This window comes from Oreochromis niloticus, linkage group LG23, assembly GCF_001858045.2.
Source record: "Oreochromis niloticus isolate F11D_XX linkage group LG23, O_niloticus_UMD_NMBU, whole genome shotgun sequence".
Classification (NCBI taxonomy): Eukaryota; Metazoa; Chordata; class Actinopteri; order Cichliformes; family Cichlidae; genus Oreochromis; species Oreochromis niloticus.
In genome coordinates this window covers 22,296,504-22,318,734 of record NC_031986.2, presented here as the reverse complement: position 1 = coordinate 22,318,734, position 22,231 = coordinate 22,296,504, and the positions used below count along the sequence as shown (strand labels likewise).

General features: G+C 40.5%; 1 protein-coding gene across 5 annotated transcripts in view; it reads left to right on the top strand.

Moving 5' to 3' along the window:
* The window catches only part of si:ch73-383l1.1 (receptor tyrosine-protein kinase erbB-4), a 354,983-nt gene that overhangs the window by 265,938 nt on the left and 66,814 nt on the right, over positions 1-22,231 (top strand). For all 5 annotated transcript variants that reach the window (XM_019351950.2, XM_019351949.2, XM_013276352.3 and 2 more), the window contains exons 16-18: positions 4,985-5,029; positions 11,135-11,267; positions 20,607-20,729. In XM_019351950.2, the coding sequence (XP_019207495.1) occupies positions 4,985-5,029; positions 11,135-11,267; positions 20,607-20,729 (301 nt within the window). The remainder of the gene's footprint in view (positions 1-4,984; positions 5,030-11,134; positions 11,268-20,606; positions 20,730-22,231) is intronic.

Here is a 22,231-nt window from a genome sequence, read left to right as displayed (position 1 = left end):
CCTCCAGTCAGGGGTGGAATGTATTGACCCTTAAGGTACAGTGCAGATGAACTATGAATGAAGGGACAGACAGTAGTAGGGGAGATATGAAGCCAGCAGGCAGAGTGATGTGGGAAAACGATAAAGAAGACATAGAGGAAAAATGGCTGGCTCTAGGTAAAGAAGCAGGTGGAAGAGAGAACAAGAGCTGCATGCACCAGAGATCCAAAAAGGACCAGATTTACCTCATTAAGGAGTGAGCAAGATAGCATTTGCCATCTTCTGCTCACATTTGAATAAAAACTGGGGAAGCTCTCTGTGCTTCCCCAGCACATTTAGAACTCATCCAGGGATAGCTGCCAAAATAGGTGTGAGATGATAATGGGGATTAGTACTGAATCAGTTATTCAGTTAATCTATTTAGACTTTGTATAAAAATGACAGTTTATTGCTTGTTTTTCTATTTCATATTATTGCAAATATGTTTTCATTTTGACCCATAATCTGAGAAAACCAGCCATAAGGACAGAGGAATCTGGCCCTGGGAAAATGAGATAGCCACTTGTTGATATTTGTTGACAGATATTTTTAAAAATTAGCAATGGCTTAGCTGAACCTTTTAGTGTCTTGAGCCCAGTTTTTTAGCCTTAATTCTAGCATTATAAGCGAGAGAGGGTACATAATCATCTACACCACGAATATGCTTAAATTGAGTTGAATTTGCCACTTATCCAATTAGATATTCGTGTATTTCTTTAAGGCATAATGTAATTTAAAAGGCTGAGTTAGGTATTTAAAAAATAATTATATAGTTGTCACAGAACCGGACATTAGAGACTAAACTGTTCTGTTATACTAAGCTATAAATATGATTAATTCTGCTGTAAAGTTGGGGATTTTAACATGGGTGTCTTATGGCTCACTTTTGGAGTTAGCCTCAAGTGGCTATTAGTAGTGTCTTGTTTTGCAGATAAGTAGTGGGTTTTAAAATTGGACTAGAGTAATAGTTTAACTTTCAGAAAATATACAGATTTGCTCTCTTGCTAACAGTTAGATTGACAGCACCCTCATTAGCACATTACGCTGGTAGCCAAAGCTAGTTGGAAATCAGCTTAGCCATGTATAGAGACAGGAAACAGGTTTATAAATGTCCCCATTAGCTAAACCATCAACCTCCAAAAACTGGGTGGATGTTTGTGTTGTATATAACTTTGCACAGAGCCAAATATTTCTTTTTTCTTTTCTTTTTTTTTTGCCTTATTTGCTCTTTAGCTTAGTTTATTGTTAAGCTAATGGTCTTAGCTTAGCAGTAATTTAAGCCAGTTAGCATTAAACTAAGCCAGTCCTTAGCTTTAATTTTTTTTCATTAAAAAAATGAAAATGGTGTAAACCTTCCTGTCATATTCTACCCAAGAAATCCAAAAGTATATTTCCCTAAAGGTTAACCTGTGCCCTTAATGATCTGAAGGATGTGATAACATCACTTTTTTTGCTAAGTTTAGCACAACCACCAACAGCTTTTTATCTGTCTGTTCATATTGATTTAATTTTATCACTGATGAACTTTTATATATCATATATTATATTATATTATTTATGTGCTGTTTTTGTTGTCCTGAAGTTGAGTACTGTCTGTGTGCTCTGAGACAACAGATGTACATTAGCAGCTAGGTATCACCAGTGCACTTAGTTTTAAATGTGTTCTGTTCCTTTTTTTAACTCTAAAATAACTAAATAAAATATGGCAGATTTAAACACACAGTGAATTTATGTGAGTTTCTTAATGTTCTACAAAATGCCTGCCAATCAAAATTATAAATAACAGTTTAGCTGTCACGTCTCTCCCTACATACTTTAATACTGAGGCTAAAGCAGTATAAGTCTTCAAAAGAATGGCAGCTGTGGTTGTGGGGAAAATTTACCGTTCTTATGTAAGAATATACCTGTTTATGTTTTCATCCTCTAAAGCTTGTTTTTTGAAGGCAGTATGGCTTTGGCTTTGAACCTGAGCCCGGGCCTTTTGAGTTTTTCTGCTAGTGGGGAGACTATTATGGAAGAAGCCGAACAGTGGGGACTGGTAAGACAGACAGAAGATGATGAGTGAGGTGCTGAGGTGGAGCTTGTTGGTGGTCTCTGCAAACAAAGTTAGACTTCTGAATCCTAGCAACAGGGCTGGCGAGACGATGTGCAGTAGAAAGTAACTTAATGTTCTTTCTCTAACATGGCAGGAGGTCATTTTATTTTACTGCAGCTAGCCTGTAAATGTTGATAGTATCAGTGCAGCTTTAAAGAGACATGGAAAGGAGAATTTTCAAAGTAGAGGGGATGACAAAGGATGGAGAAGGTACAAATTATTTACAGATACACAAGTTGAAGATCAAGAATATTAAGGATAAAACCACAATTTTTACATCTTGTATAGAATCGGTACCTTGTTTAAAGACACGTTGACATGGCAGGTCACTCATTAGGCGACTTTCCTGACAAAAAATAATCCCTGGCTTGTTGTGTCTGTTGTCAGAAAAGTCCTTTGTTCTCTGCTAATGCAGAAAGAAAACTGATTGAAAACACACACACACACAACACAGCACTGGATACAGACACTGATTGCTTGCTAATTAGCTATTTGGTACACCATTTAATTGACAACCAAGTGACTTTGGAGGAGCCACAGTTGTCACCGATTTAATTCCAAAGTTAGCCTGCTCTCCTAATTTGCTAAGCAATTTGTTGTGTCGTGTGTGCTCACACAGCTTTCGCGTGCACACACACCGAAGCATTCAAAACCCGTTCTCCTGTGTCTTTCTTGTTGTTCAAAAGTCCTAGACTCAAGGATCTGGAATTAATGAGCAGTTAAGAGTCTACTCTAATCACTTCCTGCTTACCTAGTGTTAACAACACTTCTTACTGATCGCTGTGCTTTCACCACCATCCTGCTTTGATTGTTCCGATAGGAAGAAACAAAGATAAACTTGTATTTCTTGTTCTTGGAGAAAAAGATAATGTGATTCTTCTAAAGATAAAGAGTGATATCCCACAACAAAGACTAAAGCATTCTTCCTTTCAGTCATCAAACATTTCACGGCAGGGCCAATTAACAATGAAATGATTGATAATTTAATAAATGTGATGTAAACATGTATTGTAGACATTGGAGAGACTGAATTCTTTCAGCGGAAACCTCACTGGTGTTAAATGGACTGGAAAACAAGATGTGCAAAGAAAGAATAAAAGCATAATTAAAAGCGGTAAAGTAGGCTTAGCTGCAAACTGTATACAAGCTCAGAAAGTTTAAGGTACAAGATGTAGCTGCCATGTTACATTGAGGCTACACTGAGACTTATAATGATAACATTGCTCACAGCCAGATGAGATATGCAAGACTGATTGATGGTTGTCATGGAGAAGCTTTGGACCAAACCTGCTGGACACCGGCTCTCGAGGCCTGGAGTTTGACACCCCTGCTTTAGACTATCTTAAAACCACAGATACCCCGACTATCTATCCACTGTAGTCCACGAGATCATCTAGGAACTCAGCTGATCAGTAGGTGGTGATTTTGTATGTGAATGTTAGGTCTGCAGCAGAAGTTACCATTGCAATGAACCCTTGTGAACAGTACAATAATGTAACAATGAAAATGCAGCATTAACCCTGAACTAAGCCCCCAAATCCTACACTTTGTAGTGTAGGCATCAGGTTTTCCTAAGGCAGGAAGAAACTTCAAGGAAATGTATAATGAGGTCAATGCATTCAAAAGGCTCCACCATGGTTTGCCCCTTACAGGCCTCGCCCGAAATACAGATAGCTTACCCAATAAAATGGTTAACTCCAAAAAGCTTGTCGCACATACGTATACAGTCACCTTTGGTGCTGATTAATCCAGCCAACAGGTGTCATTTCTCACATTCAGCACAAAAATACGGAGGTATTAACACAAATTTTGTGTACTTCTGGCCACATTGCTCTTTTACCTCTGTTTTTCTCTCTCCACCAGTCCTTGAAGGAAACACATGCTGCTATCTATCAGTTTTATCAATTCTAACGCTTCACTTTGTTTATTAGGGAGTTGCAAGTCTTGTCCATCTGCCACGTGTCTCTGGGCAGGTAGCGTGCGGTGGGTTTTGAAAGCTGCTTTTGTAAATGTAAATTTTTGTAAATACAGAGAGCGGAAAAACCCCAAAGAGCTGAGGAGATTTGCATATTTAGGTGATTATTATCTGTGTATTCATCACTTGGGCGGCTCCTTTTTCCTCACTGACAAGCTGTCATTATGCTCAGCCGTTTATCAAGCAGACATGCAAACAGTATAACACCACTGCAATAAAACTGTATGCCGTAAAAGGCTTTAGATTCTTTTAAGAAATATCCCTGCAGCTACCATATTGAAGGTAAAGGCCACTTTAAAAAGCTGTCATGGGAGTGAGGGTGGCTGTTAATACCACTAGAAGGCCCGACAGTAAATCCTGTCATACCAGAATATGTGAATCTTGACCTCCACTTTCTAAAACTTTAGATCACAAGTTCACACCCAACATTTCTCAACCTCATTACTGTTTTTTTGGGGCTAAAATGGGGAAATTGTCAGTGGGGTCAGAAATGGCCTTATTGTGCTCTTTTTTTAATTGCCGTTATTAATCTTTTATGACTATTGAAAGTTTTCTTTTTAGATTGATATTTGTCTCTTTCCCATTAATTTCCCCATAGGCTTGAAACAGCACTTTGGTTTGAACTAAATGATGTATGTTGGGATGTTTGTTGGGTTTTTTGTCTCAGCCCAGAAATCCATTGAAGTAGCACGTGAACCAAATGAGAACAAACAAGCCTTCCAGCTCAAACACCTCTTCGTGTCATATTGACAAGCGGTCAGCCGTGCTCGGGATTCAATATTTCACAGGTCCCTGCCCAGTGACAGCTGATTGACGTGGAAGAAAAGCAACATGAGGTTTACTCATAACCTGTCCCTGATTTAATGGATGATCTCTCTGGTTTCTCTGCCCTGCAGGTGCGTCGGGCCAAGACTCCAAGATTGTGTTGGGATGATGGACAGGTAAGGCATCTCAGGATACATTTGTGATGTGGGACTGGGAGACCACCATCAGATCCTGCCAAAACTCATTAAAGTTTCTGTTAAATCCTGTACCTCATGATGCTCATTAACAACAGTGTGGTCCATCTTGCATTTCATAACTGACAGATAACATGGGAATCTTTTGTTGTTGTCTAAGCTTGTACTAAGCCTTCGTCTGGTCCAATTATGTTACTTTGACTGTGTCTGATATGTGTAGATGGAACCGGTGAGGGAAAAAAAAAGACAAAAAAAAAATCCTCTGAAAATCTTAACAGATGTGGGATATATGGTATGGAGGACCAAAAGTGCCAAAATAAATCAATAAATAAAGTATTAAAAGTATCAAAAATATTTACAAAATGTTTCTTTAATTTGATTATAAATGACGATTTTGGTCCTTTGTATGTTGTAAATTTTTGCTTGAAAAACTGATATCAGTAACATTTTTACATTTATATTTTATATTTATATTGTCCTTCTTATTTAAAATTTAATTTTACATTTTTAGTTAACTTTTTAATTTTAGATTTCGTTAATATATTTATTTTTCAGCGATGGCAGAGGCGGTACTTGGGTGGCCAAAAGAAAAATATACATTAAAAAACTGCCATTAAAAGCACCAATCTTCATATCAAGTATAAAATAAAACAGCTAATATCTGGTTGTTGTTGTTGATGTTGATGTTGTTGTGTTTTGGGGTTTTTTTTGTAAATCATCTGAATAGAGATAGCATGAATTTTTTTATTTTTTTTTACACCTATATGTTTTTCATGCAAATTTCCCATGTGTATTTCTTCTGCATATCACTAATCTTTTTCAGTTTTTCATTTATACTTTTGTGGTCACGTTTTTATTTGTATTTTCTTCTTTTTACATTCTTTTGAGCATTGTAAATAAGGCAGGCTGTCATTGGAGGTGTTCTGTGGTATCAGTTTTTTATCCTGTAGAGAGACGGCATCCTGCGGTGAGATGATTGCTAATTTCTGAGTCACTATCTAATCAGGCTGAAAGCCCCCCCCTTGTTTGGTAATGAAGCAGAAATGCTTAAAAAAAATAAAATTAATAACGGGGAAATAATACACATAAGCAAATTAAAACAGAATTGAATATTTTTCTAATACTTTATAAATTAATTTGTTTATACGTTTATTTAATAATATCATGGTGCATTTAATGGCTTAATTTTTTTTTTTTTATATATCTCTTTACTTGGACTTGTCGTAGTGACACATCAGTTTTAGGCCTTTTATCACATTGGAGAGGGTATAAAGGAATTGTAAATATTTTAAATGAATCTTTTAATTGATAATTAATAGATGCGAAACTGATAACACTTTAATAACTAACTGATGATGGGCTACATCTGTAAAGTAGCTGTGTAAAGTATGAAGATGGAAAGCTGTGGGAAAGAGTAAAGAAAAAATGAACTTGTCAGCACCTTTTAGCTCCATTTTGATTATTATGTTGACAGACCACCAGCAGTGACTCCTGACATAATTACATATCACTGATCTGCTACACTGAGTGTCACGTTAGTGTTTTTTTCATATCTAAGAACATGCAGGTTAAATTGGGTAAAAGACGATACCTTTTTTTGATCCACACCACAGTGAATAATTTAAACACTCAGAATTAGATGGCAGATGGTAAATATAATGCACCAAGTAGTAATTTCATTACGTCCAGGGTTTAGAAAATAGTGAGGCTTTTTTTCTCTTAATCTATCACATTTTAGGGGTAAAACGTTTGCTCCACTGACCAGTAGGCTAAACGTCTAAATAAACTAGGTCAAAGCATTACAACACAGTCAAATTTCGAAAACTTAAAAAAAACCAACCCAGCTTTCCTTCTCTGGTATGTGGAAATATGGAATTATCCCTTCATTTGAAATGTTAAAAAAAAGCATTTGGGGAAAAAGTTACTACACAATGGCAGAAACCATTCTTCATGAGTCACATGTCAACCTAACCCCTCTAAACGCAACCCAGTCAGAGGCACAGTAGGGCCTTCTCAGGGTCTTTTCAAAGTAAAAGCCATGTTGATCACATTACCCCAGTTTTACTCTGTTTTCACTGACTTCCTGTCCAGATTGCATTGCTTGTTTTTAAGTCTTTGAATGGGCCCCCCTCCCCTATTTATCTGAGCTTTTAAGTATCCAGACTCCTGTTACAGCACTAAGGTCCTCTACTGTTGTTATAATACTTGTAGGCCCTACACTGTGGACCCGCTACCCCTGAACACCAGATCTGATCATAATTTAGAGACCTTCATGTTGTTACCCAAAGCTCGCCTGTTTTCCGTGGCTTTTAGAGAATTTAGTGCTTTCCGGTTTTATTGTATTTTTACATCATTTTATTTTAGTGTACTCTATTATTTCTATTTTCCCTCATCATCGTTTTCACTGGCTGAACCTGTAAAGCACTTTATTCAGCTATAGTTGTTTTAAATGTGCTATGCAAATAAAGTTGAAATTGAAGGTGCGAATTTTTACCATCCTACAGAGGTCCAGACATCAATTAACTCGTAGCTGGTTATGCCCAATGCTGTGTGTTACTTTTGTTGGTTAATGCTCTCCCAGCTTTTTGTGCTAAAAGGAAACACATAGGTACATTTGCCAAACTGTTGAACTTTTTTATAAAACCAGGATCTGATATTGAAATAGGACTTGGCTGCTATTAGATCTTGGCTTAGTAAAGTACAAAAACAAATTAAAAAGATCACACTTTTAAAATACAGAATTTTATTATTATTGTTCAGATACAAGACTAAATGTTCGAAAGGCTGAAAGAGCAGCTGGCAGCAAGAAATATCCAAAATACATAAAAGCAGCTGCATTACCAGCTACGGCACAGAGAACCGTATTACTAATATTAACAAAAGGGCAAAACAACAGCAAGCAAGTAGGGTTAAGAACATGTGCTGAACCTAAATAGCCCGAGGACGACAACAATTCTATTAAAACACCCATAAAAGACAATTAGAGCAAATTCTAAAGAGAGACGGAGTCATTAGAATTTAACCAAACCAGTATACCAATAAAAACAGAGGCCACCAGGTCCTCTTAAACCCAGAAAATGAGACCTTTTTACTTTCCTCTGGGAGTCTTTTGCTGAGTCTCTGGGTTCTTCTTCTGCTCTTACAGCGGCGTTATTCCCCTGTCTCATCTGATGACCCCGTGTCACTTGTCTTGCTATAAAACCTATCCTCCTAATTAAAGTAGTCCTTTCCCTTGTTTAGCGCTGTCTCACTCTGTTATTTGTGTCACTGCCAGTTTCTCATCTTCTTTTGTTTGTTCTTTTTTTTCTCCCCCCTCCCTCCTTCTCCTTCTTTCTCACCTCCTATCTACAGCTCCCCCCACCCCTTACACTTCCTTTATTTGTTGTTTCTCCTTGTCTGTCTTCCCCTCTCGACCTAATCATTTCAAACTGCCGCATTACTATTCACCACATGGCCGTATATCTCATTATGTCGAAGCCCACAGCCTCTTTGTAAATTTCAAGCTCCCCCTTCTTTAAGTCCATCACAATCGATATGGCAAATGCTGCGGCACCTTCCTCTACCAGAGCACCGTGGTACACAAGTCTTCCATTAGCCACTAATGGCTTCCACAACTAATAGAGTTTTCAACTTCAGGTATCAGGTGGGAGCAGGTGTTATTTTATGCTATGCAGTTGTGTTGATTCTGCCATCGGCAAGAAGGGGAAAATGGAATACAGATTGGAAAGAAAGAGGAGAAGAATGAGGGTAACAAAAAAAAGAGTGTTATTAAGAACAGAATTGAGTGGTAGCGTAACACTAGACACAAGTGAAAGGGGTATGTAAATGGCAAATGCATTAGTGCCATCATTAGTGAAGAGAAATAGCTTTTAACTTCCAACCTTTAGGCTTGCCTTAAGCAAGATTCACCTCAGAAGATGGAGAAGCAATTTGCGAAGGATAGGTACTGTTAATTTCTCATTTGTTCGAAATTTGAAAGTCAGAGAAAACTAAGTCGTATGAGTTGCTGGGCTTGGATTAACTATAAGGAAATCCAGCGGGGTGTAGCAGAAGCTGTGGCTCCTTTAATAAAGCAAGTAAAAGGATCACGTAGCCTCAAAGGCTTTTATCATCTGACCTGTGAAAATGGAAGTAGCCTTCAATTAGAAATTGCTCTGTGCTCTACAGGGTGGGACTGTTTGGTGAAATGGGTTAGGGAAGGTAGTAAAAATAGCTGTGTGTTTATGTGTGTCCGAGGTTGTTTATTATTGCATGTCGCTGCAACAACATGAGGGAAGGTGTGAGCAACTTGAGAAAGACTGGCCACAGTCACATTAAGGATTGTGGGTGGTTGCTGGTGGAAGATTGGACTGTTTGAAGAGTAAGGCATGAGTTGGGGAGGTGATCTAAGAAGTCATGAGCCACGCAGCAAGGGCAGAAAAAAGGAAAATACTTGCAAGGAGAGTTAAACCAACCCGGTTTTCATTCCAGGGGTGTCAAATACTGTCTCGCTGTCAAAGCTGCTGGTGTCTCAGAGATAGGTGCAACGTGTCCTTTGGCATCTGTGCGAAGACAGCCCTGGTCTCGCAGATCATCTCATATGGACCCATTGATGTCATTTAAATCTGCAGAGTTATTGTTGTGAAATAGATTTTTTTTTCCCTAAACCCAACCCAATTATCTTAATAGGTTTGGTGCATAAACCAAATGAATTTTAGTGTGCAAATCAAACCAACAAGGTTTTGGTCCAATAACCTAATCAAGTAGTTCTTGGTGCATAAACACAATAAAGTAGTTTTAGAAGCTTTAAGCATGACAAGTAGTTTTTGATGCCTAAACCTAGTCAAGTAGATTTTGGTATCAAAACCTAATCAAGCAGTTCTTGGTGCATAAACTCAACAAAGTAGTTTTAGCAGTGTAAAGTCAGCCAAGTAGTTTTTGGTGTCTAAACCTAGCTAGGTAGATTTTGGTGTGTAAAACCGACAAAGTAGTTTAAAGAACACAAAGCCAGACAAATTTTTAGTGGGTAAACCAAAACAAGTAGTTTTCAGTCCAATGACCTAATCAAGTAGTTCTGGGTGCATAAACCCAACTAAGTAGTTTTAGACGCGTTAAGCCTGAGAAGTAGTTTTTGATGCCTAAACCTAGCCAAGTAGATTTTGGCGCGTAAACCGAACAAAGTAGTTTTAGACGCATTAGACGTAGACACATAGCAGTGTAAAACCGGCCAAGTAGTTTTTGGTATCTAAACCTCATTTTAGCTTTTTTCCCCCTACATCTAATAATTTAGACTTTACTGAATAGTTTTTGGTATGTAAATCTAACCTAGCAGGGAGTAAAAGCAAATTAAAAAGTGAAGAAAACAATGCACAGCTTCTGTCTGATAAATGTGTGATTTTCTGTCCTACTGTTTCGGACTTCTGTTTCCCCTCACCCATACCCATCATGGCATCCAGTCACATTTGCCTTGTTCTGTCCTAGGTATCTTCACCGAGCACCTCAGGCACATTTCCTTTACCTTAGAATGTAAAACAACTTAAGATGACTGTTGTTGAAAACTGGAGCATTAGTAAAATTAAATATTTAAAACAAGACTACTATGTTATCATCCAGTGTTGCTGTGTGCAGTTAAAGGGACACTTTATCTATGAAACATCAGCGGCTTCAGTATTAGATGCCCCGTGATGAGTGTGTGTCAGCCTTACAGTAGCGTTTTTGACCGATTTGACCGATTAAAAATCGACAGTTTAACTGTGCGACACACGGCACAAACAAGCTATTTAATTGCTGCTAGCAGATGCTGAAAAAGGCTCTTAGCAGAACATTGTTTGTTTTCCACATGGCTCCACTGACATCAAACGATCTCTTAGCCCAACAGAAATGGGCTGCTCCACTAATAAACTTTTATGGCGATCTTGAAGCGAGCATCGCATTTTTCCAGCAGAAGACTCAATTTGACCTTCAGGGGTTAAATCTAAAGGGTGTCGGAGCAGATTGGATAATTTGTCAGCACTGGCTGAGGTTTGCACTTTATTGCAGTGTGCTCGTTAGTTTCTTAATGTTTCAGCAGTGTTCATGTTTTTTTTCTCTCTTCCCCTGTCTCTACAGGACACCCCTAATAGCAGCTGGAGTCATCGGCGGCCTATTCATCATCGTCATTCTGGCGCTCAGCGTGGCCGTTTATGTTCGCCGCAAAAGCATCAAAAAGAAAAGGGCCTTGCGGCGTTTCTTGGAGACAGAGGTGAGAGAGTAGAAGGTAGAGCAAACATATTGGGAGGTTTCTCCTCACCTGTGTTTTCTGAATGTTTTCAGCTGAATTAAGTTCCCTTAAAAAGTTTATTGCACTAAACTTTTACCTTGTAAGGAAACCTTGAAATATTAAACCTTGGCTAAGGTACTTAGCCAAAGCAGGCAGCGCGAAGGAAGGTTGGAAAATTATGCACGGTCACCGCTGCCCATCGATCTGGCCTCGAAGAAGGTTCATTTCTGGGAAGCGTTAGAGAGCGGAGCGGACTTCATTATCAAAGGTGAAAGTCAAAGATCGGGAAGGGTGCAGGGTTTATATAAGCATCCATGCTTTGGTTCATTCCTTTTATGGTGCTACAGGACTCTCTCACACTGTTTCCCCCAGCAGTCATATCATCACTGCAGGTCCGCCGAGTTGGCCGTGCCCGTAGGAGGTGGGGTAGACTGCTTGTCATTCTGGATTAGGATAATTTACAGGTAGAGGCAGCAGTGTTATAGACAGCTGCCAGGCAGGAGATGGAATTAGAGGAGGGCAGCCATGGGCAGTTTCTGCCTCATCCCGGCCATGCACATCCATCTTAATCAAGCAGGCCCTGCTCAGACAGCCGCTTGACCCGGAGGGAAGTCTTCACTCCGTGCAGATTCGCTAATGTACTGTCACGGAGCAGGAGGGGGTGGCTGAGAAGGATCAGGCTGGAGGGGGAGGGGGGTGGGGGGGGGGGGTCCGCTTGACCCTTTTTTCTTTTTTCTTTCTTTTTTTTTGCATTTCTCTGTGCAATGTTCAGTCAGTGCTGCAGCAGGAAAGCCTGAAATAAAGCCAGCCTAGCCTTTTTTTTCCCTCCCCCCTCATTCTCTGAGGGGACGTGTAAAAGTAATTAGACATAAAATCTTAAACGCCTCTGGCCCAGGGGCTACACAGATTAAGAGCGGGTCACAGGTTCAGCCCACATGCTCACATATTAGCAGCCGTGGAGTGTCCTGAGCTGGACGTTTAACCTCAGTCTTTTGGAGGTCACCACGTACGAGAGCATCAGCTGAACGGCGAAAGGACAAAAGCAGTGGATCGATGCCATTACCTGACGGTTGTGATCGGTGCCTGAATATGTAATTCCCCTACTGTCATTTAAAATAATAGAAAGATTAAAATTTCAGTCCAGATTCCTGTTATTTATTGCTGGTTCTAGAAGGGATTAGTTTCTCCGTTTGATTTTCGTTTTCCCTTAAATGTATCATCTCATTGTGCATGCACGCACTACTCTCTCCATCTGAATGCTTTCCTGCGCTCTCGCCCTCCCGGCATCCTTTAAAAAAAAAAAGACCATGCGCTTTTGTAGTCTATATCACGCCTTTTTTTTTTTTTTTTTTTGGCTGATGAAACTACGTGATAGGCTTTGGACGGCCGAGTGCGGATTCTCTATTCAAACGAATAATGGAGCTGACTCTGTGTCTGTGAATGGAGATCAAGCTTGTCTGGATGAGGGATTTGGGGGACGGCGCCGGGCTCTGGGACTCCCCCTCTCTCTCCATATCTGCCATAGCTTTTTTAAACAGAGTGCTCACCTCCTGCGTCAGACGGGAGGGAAAGATACCTCCAGTGCACGCTGTCAGAACGTGATCTGAGCGCCCGGCTCCGCATTTCCATATCAAGGACACGTGTGAAGGCTGTTGCACTGTGTTGACTTGCAAAAAAAAAGGAAAGAAACACTCACACTCACTCTGCCATTTCACTGTTCTCCCTTTCTTTCAGTGTTTTCTCTGTTTTACTATTCACCGTCTGTCTCTCGTCGTGTCCTCACCTTCTCGTTTTTTTCCCCATTTTTGATCTCTGCTTATCTGTCTCCCTCCCTCGTGAACAGACGCTTTATTCCTCTGTCATCTTAACTTTCTGTTTTTGTTTTTGTTTTGGGTTTTCCTCCCTCTGTCTCGCTCTCCCTCACCTCTCTCTTCATCTACCACACATACTGTGGACTCTTTTTGATGAAGCCCCTGAAAACAGATTGCTTTCACACAGGGGATAGGTGGCACAAACAGCAGCAGTCCCCTCACTGCTGCAGCGTGACCCCGGGGTTTTGACCTTTGACCCCAGCTCAATGAAGTAGGACTAATGCCTTTGAATCCTCCAATGCCCCGCCCCTCATCTCCCCCCTCCCCCCGAGGTCCTTCTTCTAGCTCCTTTGTACAGGCGTGAGTGTTTCAGCACCACGGGGTGAGGACAGCTCCCCTGCTGCTCATACGCTCTCTTACATGAAGGGTTTCAGGGTGGACAGCTCCTGTTGTTCACCCCACGGCAGGCTGACTGAGCAGAGGCATGGGGAATCATCAGAAATGCATGCAACTGGAGTTTATGTTAAATTTAAGCCAAGATCCGAGAAATTCAAACCGAATATGACACCTAATATGTCACTGCGAACATTAAACAAAGAGAATATACATGACACGCATTGTGGAACGTATGCAAGTTAACCCTCTAAGGCCTGAACCGTGAAATAATTGCCAGAAAATTTGAATCTTTTTAAACTGGAGTCTTTATTGAACCTTGTGACGAATAAAGAAAGAGATTAAATATCACATTGCATAAATCAGGTTTAATTTGGAGCTTCATTTTTGCTACAGATGACATTTTTGTTCAGTTTTATTGCTTAAAAACTACACTGATGATGTAGCAGTCTGAAAAATTCAAAAACCGCATGTATCAAATATGATATACTTGGCATTAAAGGGTTAAGGTACAAATTTGTGTTTTATATTACATCCAGCCTCTCAGTCTACTCATACATCAGGATACATAGCATAAAGTCACATAAACCTCTATAGAAAGGGCCAATAACCTGGGATATACTCCAAATACTCTGAAGCCCAAAATCATCCAATGAGAGGCACTTCTGCAAACTGAAGCGCCTTGTTTTTTGGCTTTTCTTTTTTCGAGGGGTCAGAGAAGAATGTCTGGGCTGGTTTGAGCTGACAGAAAGGCTACGGTAACTTGGATAAACCACTCTTTACAGCAGTGGTGAGCAGGAAAGCATCTCAGAAATGCCCAGCATGTCAAAGCTTGAGGCAGACGAGGCAGAAGACACCGCCGAGTTCCACTCCTGTCAGCCAGCAACAGTAATCGGAGGCAGTAGCGGGCACCAGGCTTAAAAGAGCTGGACAGTTGAAGACTGGAAATAAAAAAAACAACATAGCCTGGCAGAAATCCCAGCTCTGCAGAGGTCTCCTTTTTTCTTTCTTTTGCTGATTAGCTGGATCAGGTGTCAGGTGTGTTGTGCTAATCAAGAAATAATCAGGTGTGGGTTCTGAGGACCAGGACTGTTTGTTTCTGTGATTTGATTTCTTTCCTCGGTGGACTTTTTATAGGCATGCACTGTAACGAGGGTCATAATCAAAAAATAAATGGACTCATTAAATTAACAAATACTCAACTGAAAGCATTGGTCCATTTAGATATCCATGTATCTACATTTTTGTTGTTTCTTTATATTACTGTGTCTAAATTGTTATGGACACCTTTATTCTTCAGCACAGTCTGAACTCTCTTAGGCAGCTTTCTTGTCATTTCTTTAAGTAGTCTTCAGGAATAGTTCTCCAGGCTTCTTGAAGGACATTCAAAGCTTTTCTTTGGATGTTTCTGCCTTTTGTTCTGTTCTCTGTCAACATGATCCCACACTGCTTCAATAATGTTGAGGTCCGGGCTCTGGGGAGGCCAATCCATGACTGATGGTGTTCCACTGTGTGTTTTCTATCCAGGTATGATTTTACTGCATTGGCAGTGTGTTTGGGATCTTTGTCATGCTGAAAAATGAAGCTGTTGTTAAGCAGATGTGTTCCAGATGTTTTTGCATTGTGGATCAAAATCTGATGGCACTTTTGTGGTCATAATTCATCAATTTTTACAAGATCTCCAACACCAATCTGGATTCATCACTCATTTAGACCTATTGTTACTGATTTTCAGTCCAGTTTTTGTGTAATTTTCATTCCTCAGCTTTTTGTCCCTGTTTCCTTTCCTTAAGAATTCTTGACAGCCACCCTTCCACAGAGACCATTTCTGATGACACTTCAGTGTTCAGTAGATGATCAGCTGAAGGTCCGGATGGATCTCTTATCTCCTGTGTCAGATCTTTGCAGGATTATTTCCTGTTTCTTAAGGATGTGCTGTAGATCATTTTTTTAGGCCTGACACTTCTTTTGTCCTCCACTTTTCCTCAAATGTTTTAAGGACACACTGCACACCAAGCTGAGATATGCCAAATGTTTGGCAATAGCTCTTTGCGAATGACCTTGTTGGTAATACTATTTTATGCCAGATTGTGTTATCTTTGGCATTTTTCATAGATTACTCTAAAGAAATGGGAACAAATTATGTGTTTTTGTGACAGCCTGCTAGTAACAGAGTGCCTAAAGATACAATCTAAAATTGATTCTTTGTTAAGTTAACTGTATGTCTAGACAAAACACTGGTTCATCCCTTGAGTTAGGAGCCTTTGCTATGCTTGACTGATTCACAGGTCAGTGCTAAATGGTTTAACAAACAAAAACGTTCAGGCACAAGGACTGAACTGAAAATGAGTGAAAAAGGAACCAATGTCCAAAGAAATTGTGTAAAATATCAAAGAAGATTAGAAACGTTTGCAGTAACAGACAGTATAATACATACCGTATAATCAATGCTAACAACAAAAGGGAAGTTAAGTAGGAAAGTAAATAACGCAGGCAATTAATTCACAAGTAAATGTAAAAAAAAAAAAATGTTGATTTAATAATTTCATAATTAATACCTATATTTAGTTATAATATTATCTTTGGTTTATTTAAAGTCATATTTATTAATTCATCAGTTATGGCTTATTAGGTCCTCCGTATTTTCCAAACTTAGCCTAAAGTAAAGAACTTTTTTCTTTTTAAATGATAAATGTGAAAGTTACTGAGTCTTTTTCAAGTGACAGGAGAGATTAGTAAGAAAAAGTCTGTTTCAGTGAGTACAGCAGTGGAGGAATTAGTTCTTTGCTGCTCGTCTTTCTCCAATATTGCACGCTTGTTTAAGCACTCTCGCCAGATTCGAATAACAAAGTCAAGAATGATGTCAAATCATTTTTATTTATATAGCAAATTAAAAAAACAGGAGTTGACCCAACGTACTTTCCGGCTGAGGCAAAGTTATTAATATTCAAAGCCGCTAAAACCCCCCCCACAAAACCCACATAAACAAACAACAGCATTAGAATGAAGAGCAGACGATGCTGGTTGTTTAATAAAACAATTTTAGGTGCAAAGAAAATTCCTGTTTCGTGACCTTGTATGTCTCAGTCCATGTGTTTGAGTCTAATAGTTAAATGGCTATCGCATTTTTACATTTGTAATTGTGAGGTTATTCTTATAGAACATGTTTGTCTGTCTATAAATTCCAGTGACCCAGTTTTAACCCCTATTAAATCACTGGTGCTTTCATAAGTCCGACATCAGTCGATTCTATCACTAAGAATCAAAATAAGCCAACAAAGTTCACCTGAAAACTGACCAGGCAGCAACACAGGCCCCGAGACCACCTACTGCGACTGCTCCGGGGCAAACGCTTGTGGCACGACAAAGTTGTTTCACCTCAATATGTTTCAATTACAGCCAACACAACAAATGTAGCTCTTTGAATGGGTAATGCGAACATTAAAGCATGTACCCGAGGGTTTGCAGAGCAAGTTCATGTTTGAAGACACTGTTTACTTATTCAATACACAATAATTCTGTGAATGTATTCTAGCTCGAGGCTTGAACATACTGCTTATTTGTCCAATGAAGCATCCCAATCCTCTCCACCGCGCCACCAGTGAAGCTCATTTGGCAAAGGCACGGCGCATTATTAGCTGGTAAATAAAGTGGCGTGGTGAGTGTGTGCGCGAGTGAGAACGAGCTCAAGAGAGCTTCGTCGGCTACGGGTCTGTGTCTTATTTAATAGACCTCTCCTCTCCCTCTCCTCTCCAGTCCAGTCCAGCCTCATCCTAATGAAACAATAACAACTACAGCCTGTCACCATCTGCTCTTATTACTGCTCCATCACCACCTCCCTGTGCCTCATCTCTGCTCTCTCTTTCCAAATCACTCCATTTCTCTCCACCCACAGCGGCAATTGTTTTTTTGTTATTCTAGCAATGTATGCACACACACCGAAATGCAAAAAATGCTCTTTGCACAAATACCATGCTGATATGATGGATGTGACCAAAGCTTGCCCTTTCTGTTGAGGTAAATACATCCAGTCAGCAACCAGTCATTGCTAGAAAATTTCATATTTCATTTAAAGCCTCAGAGGCACACTGTATAGATGCAGTGATGTTACCCACTGTTTGTAAAGCCTGTCTTGGCTGTTTGGAGTCGGAGGTGAGCATAAGAGAAAAGACAGCTAAGTTATCAGGTAGAACTTGGAAGATTTATTAACAAGATGGAAGCATAGACTGTATGGGTGACCTTCAGAGACAGGTACCTGCTAATCGGGGTGAAGGAACATATTAATGCAATACTAGAATTTCACTCACCAAAACTGAAGAAATTACCTTTCTTTGACAGTCTGTTAGTGTAATCAACCACATAGTTAGCCATATTAATCATCAGAACAACTGCACTAAAAATGGTCCTAAACAAAGCACAGGGATGTTAGAAATAAATTATAACATCTGATTATAGAAGCCAGAACTTTTTATGTGCAGAAGGCAGTAAACATGCTTATTCTGCTGTCAAATTGGGCATTTTACCATGGGACTCAACAGTTGTTGATTCCCGTTTTTGGAGCCAGCCCCAAGTGGCCATTTGAGGAAGTGCAGCTTGGGCTCAGCGCTGTATTCCCATAAGTTCTCCCAGCTAAAATGATACAGTACTTATAAATGTAACCATGTGTGCATCAGCTGTTTTATTAGCTACATTTATAAATGTACCTGGCAGACCCCCTTTTGCCTTCAGAACTACTTTAATTCTTCATGGAACAGATTCAACAAGCTGCTGGAAACATTCCTCAAAGATTTTGGTCCATGTTGACATGATATGAATCGCACTTGTTGGTACTTATTTGGATATTATCATCTCAATTTTGCAAATAAATAAATAAATAAATCAAGACTTATAAAGCCCATCCATATTCTGTTGCCTAACTTTGGTCAGCGCATGTAAATTGCAACTTCAGTTTCCTGCTCTTAGCTGACCGGAGTGGCACCCAGTGTGGTCTTCTGCTCCTCTCTGTGTTCAGAGATGCTCTTCTGCATACCTTGGTTGTAACAAGTTGTTATTTGAGTTACTGTGGCCTTCCTGTCAGCTCAAAGCAGTCTGGACATTCTCCTCTGGGTTCTCCAAAAGTCATTGGCTATTTTCTAATTTTTTAGGCCATTCTCTTTAAGAGATGGTTGTGTGGGAAAATCCCAGCAAATCAGCAGTTTCTGAAACACTCACCAACAACCATGCTACATTCAAAGTGAGTTCAGTCACCTTTCTTCCCCATTCTGATGCTCAGTTTGAGCCTCACGAGATCGTCTTGACCATGTCTACCTATACCCACAGTATGCCCAAACGGTTGCATTAAATGTGTGCATAGTTCACAGTTAACTGTCAGGTAAGATGTTAAGCTTCTACCAGCGTTTGAAGCGATTTGAAAAATGTCATCAAAGCAGCACTTCAAATGGCGGGGTTACTGCAACGTTACAGTCAGTTAGCAATAAATGAGTTCTCCACATACAGAGATATATCAAAGCAGGTCAGTGTTACAGAAAATGTTAAAGAACTATGTTTTAAATTGCTGTACATTGCATGAAAACAGGAGAAAAAGAAGAAAATCGATGTTTGGAGTTAAAAAAAACAGGTTCATTTTCTTGACCTTGGAAAGAAAATTCAGTTTCTCTCCATGTTAGATTTATGATCCAAACCTTTTAAAACATCTCACATGTGCCCCAATGTGATACAGCTGTGGCCGTTTGTTTCCGCGCTTCATCTTAACGCTTGTACAAAAACGCGATTTTGGTGCTCTACAGACCGAATGAGGTTTCAAACAGCACGTTACCGTCACTCGATCCACTCAGTCATCCTCTCATCGCTCCTTCCTTCCCCTCTTTCATCTCACTCACTTCCCCCCTGTCTTATGAAATTTGTCATTTCCCTTCCCCTGCTCTAACTCACTACCTGCGGTGACATCTCAGCGGGCTTAACACTGCGCCTTCAGGACCGGCCATAACGATAGCCATTAAACGACGTGTCATTGCCGAGCTGCGGGCAATGTCATCTATTCTGCAGACCGGACCGGCGCTGCGATTGCCGGTCCTATTGTGCTGATGGTTTTATATCACATTGAGTAAGTGCTTGTATGGCTGACCGACTGATATATGGTCTCATTATATTGTTTGATGGTCGTGGCCAAGCCGGGTGATTATGCCGCTGATAAACCGCAGCGAATGAGGGACCCGATAGGCTCATTAAGACACGTATTGATCAGGTGCATTGACTTTTTCTGTGTGTGTGTATGTGTGTGTGTGCTTCATCTGAGATGTGTACTATAGGCTGCCTGGATGAAAATGTGTGTGTGGCTTTCTCTCTTGCCTCTGGCTCAGATCTTTTCACGGCTCAGTTACAGGTGCCAGCTCCTGCTTTTTTCATACTTAGTCGCCGAGGCTTTGTTTAGCGGCTAGCGGTGAAGGCGGGTGGCCAGGCCAGCTGCTGGGATGCTGCTCAGTGTCAGCTGTTACTGGCAGGGAGGCGGCGCGTGGAGGAGGCTTGTCATAACCTTGAATTGGAATTGTTTTGTATGTGCACAGCTGGTGAGCTGCTGCTCTTTGTCGACTGTGATAGCAGCTGACACCAGGCTGTGATTTGCCTAGTGGTGGGCACGCTGCGGTCCACTCTGGTAACTGCCAGTTCTGACAGAACTCCACATTCACACTCCCGAATTATTTGTCTTTCATAAATGTGTGTGTGTGTTGCAGAATCATAACTATCAGGGCCGTACAGTCTCAGTTTTTTTGGCTGCTTTTTCTTATTTGCTGCAAATAAAAACCTTGTGTTCACCTTCCACCGCTCTTTCCTAGACTTGCTTTTTACTTATTATTTTAAATGGAGCGGCCTCACCCTGCTGCATGCTCCCGGTGGCTCTGAAGATGTGTTTTAGCATTCAGAGTGCCAAGTAGCAGGAGGTTAAAAATATTTGGATTTGATGTAAAAGAAAGGCACACTTCTAGTTTTCGATAGCTTTGCAATAAAAGCAATAGCTGCCAGGAGGTTTTCTTCATGTTCTTGGCACCAGATGAGACGGAGAGTGGGATAAATAGTCTTAATATGTGTGTGTCTGTGTGTTTGTGTTTTGCTTCCTCAGCTGGTGGAGCCCCTGACCCCCAGTGGAACTGCTCCAAACCAGGCCCAGCTGCGGATCCTGAAAGAGACAGAGCTGAAGAGGGTGAAGATTTTGGGTTCGGGAGCTTTCGGAACAGTCTACAAGGTCAGTGTGTGGTAAAGCCATCCTGCAGATTCTGGTACCGATCAATATCAAGTAAATACAGGGTATTGCTGATACCTTTAAGTTATAAAGGCAGCTTATGTAGGGGACAGCAGTGTGTCACAACTTGTTATAACGTGTTAACACAATAAAACACATCTTTCAGCTTTTCATGTATTTTGAAAGCCAAAATGCCAAATAGTTAATGTGCTATCAAATGCACTAATCACTGTTTAGTTACAGCTACACCAACATGTGAGCACATCTCTCTTAACCCTGCCTTATAGGCTGAATCACACCAGTCCCTGCTTCTCCACAGCAACATATTTAAACTGTAGATGATTTACTGGATATTGGTAAAATATTTGGTCAACTTCACTGTTATGACACAACACTGACAAATTAACACTACTGGAACTTTTATGGCCCTACACTGTAAATCTCTCATCATTTAAGTCGCTTCTTTAAGCTAGCTACGTATTAATGATGATCAGTTTCTTGCTCTTCTCCCATATGGTGACATTATTTACCCAGCCAGAGTGAAAACGCATGTAGCTGACCGTACTTTGAAAGCATTCGTCCTGGCAGTAGGGTAAAATGAAGGATTCTATAAAAGATACACGTAGATGTGACTGAACTGGAGCTCTGGGTGAGAAATCGCCACTTGGGATTTAAATAAGGAGAGATCATTAGCAGGAATTGAACATCATTTATTGATGTACGGAATTCAATTTGAGGTATTTACCGGTTAGACCAGAATGGCCTGTCGCAGCAGAACAGAATCCCGGCGGTGATAGGGATTAGGGCAGGGACCCCCGAGTCTAGATCAGGGGTGGGCGACTCGAGGCCTCAAGGGCCGGTGTCCTGCAGGTTTTAGATATCATCCTGGGTCAACACACCTCAATCAAATGATTAGTTCATTACCAGGCCTCCGGAGAACCTCAAGACATTTAAATCAGCTGTATTGGATCAAGGACACATCTAAAACCTGGAGCTGCCCATCCCTGGTCTTGATGCTGGTGGTGGAGATGAATATGAAGGCTTGGATGAAGCCTGAGTAACTGGGAGAGGCGGAGTTTGCTGCATCTGCAAACTAGAATGACAGATAACCAGTGATATTTAATGTCTGCGGTGTGGAGGCTGATTGGCCTGAAGGAGGCGGGCAGAAAGATGACTGGACTAGACCAGTGATGTCACAATGAGCTTGACTGCATGGCAAAGCGGTCACGTGACTGAATAGAAATTCAGTTGTTGACAATCAACACCAGACATTCAGATATCTTTCACAGGTCATATTTGAGGTATATTTATTTTAATTTCCCCCAAACAAAATATCGATCTTATCACACAAGTGTGGATAGAATACCAATACCAGCATAGGTGTCAGTACTATCGATATTTAGATGAATCGGCACCTCAGCAGACCTCTCTCTGTTGAAGAGCAACCTGTGAACAACAAGCACAAACCTTTTCTTTTGTAACAGCGTTTCCTGACAGACGCAAGC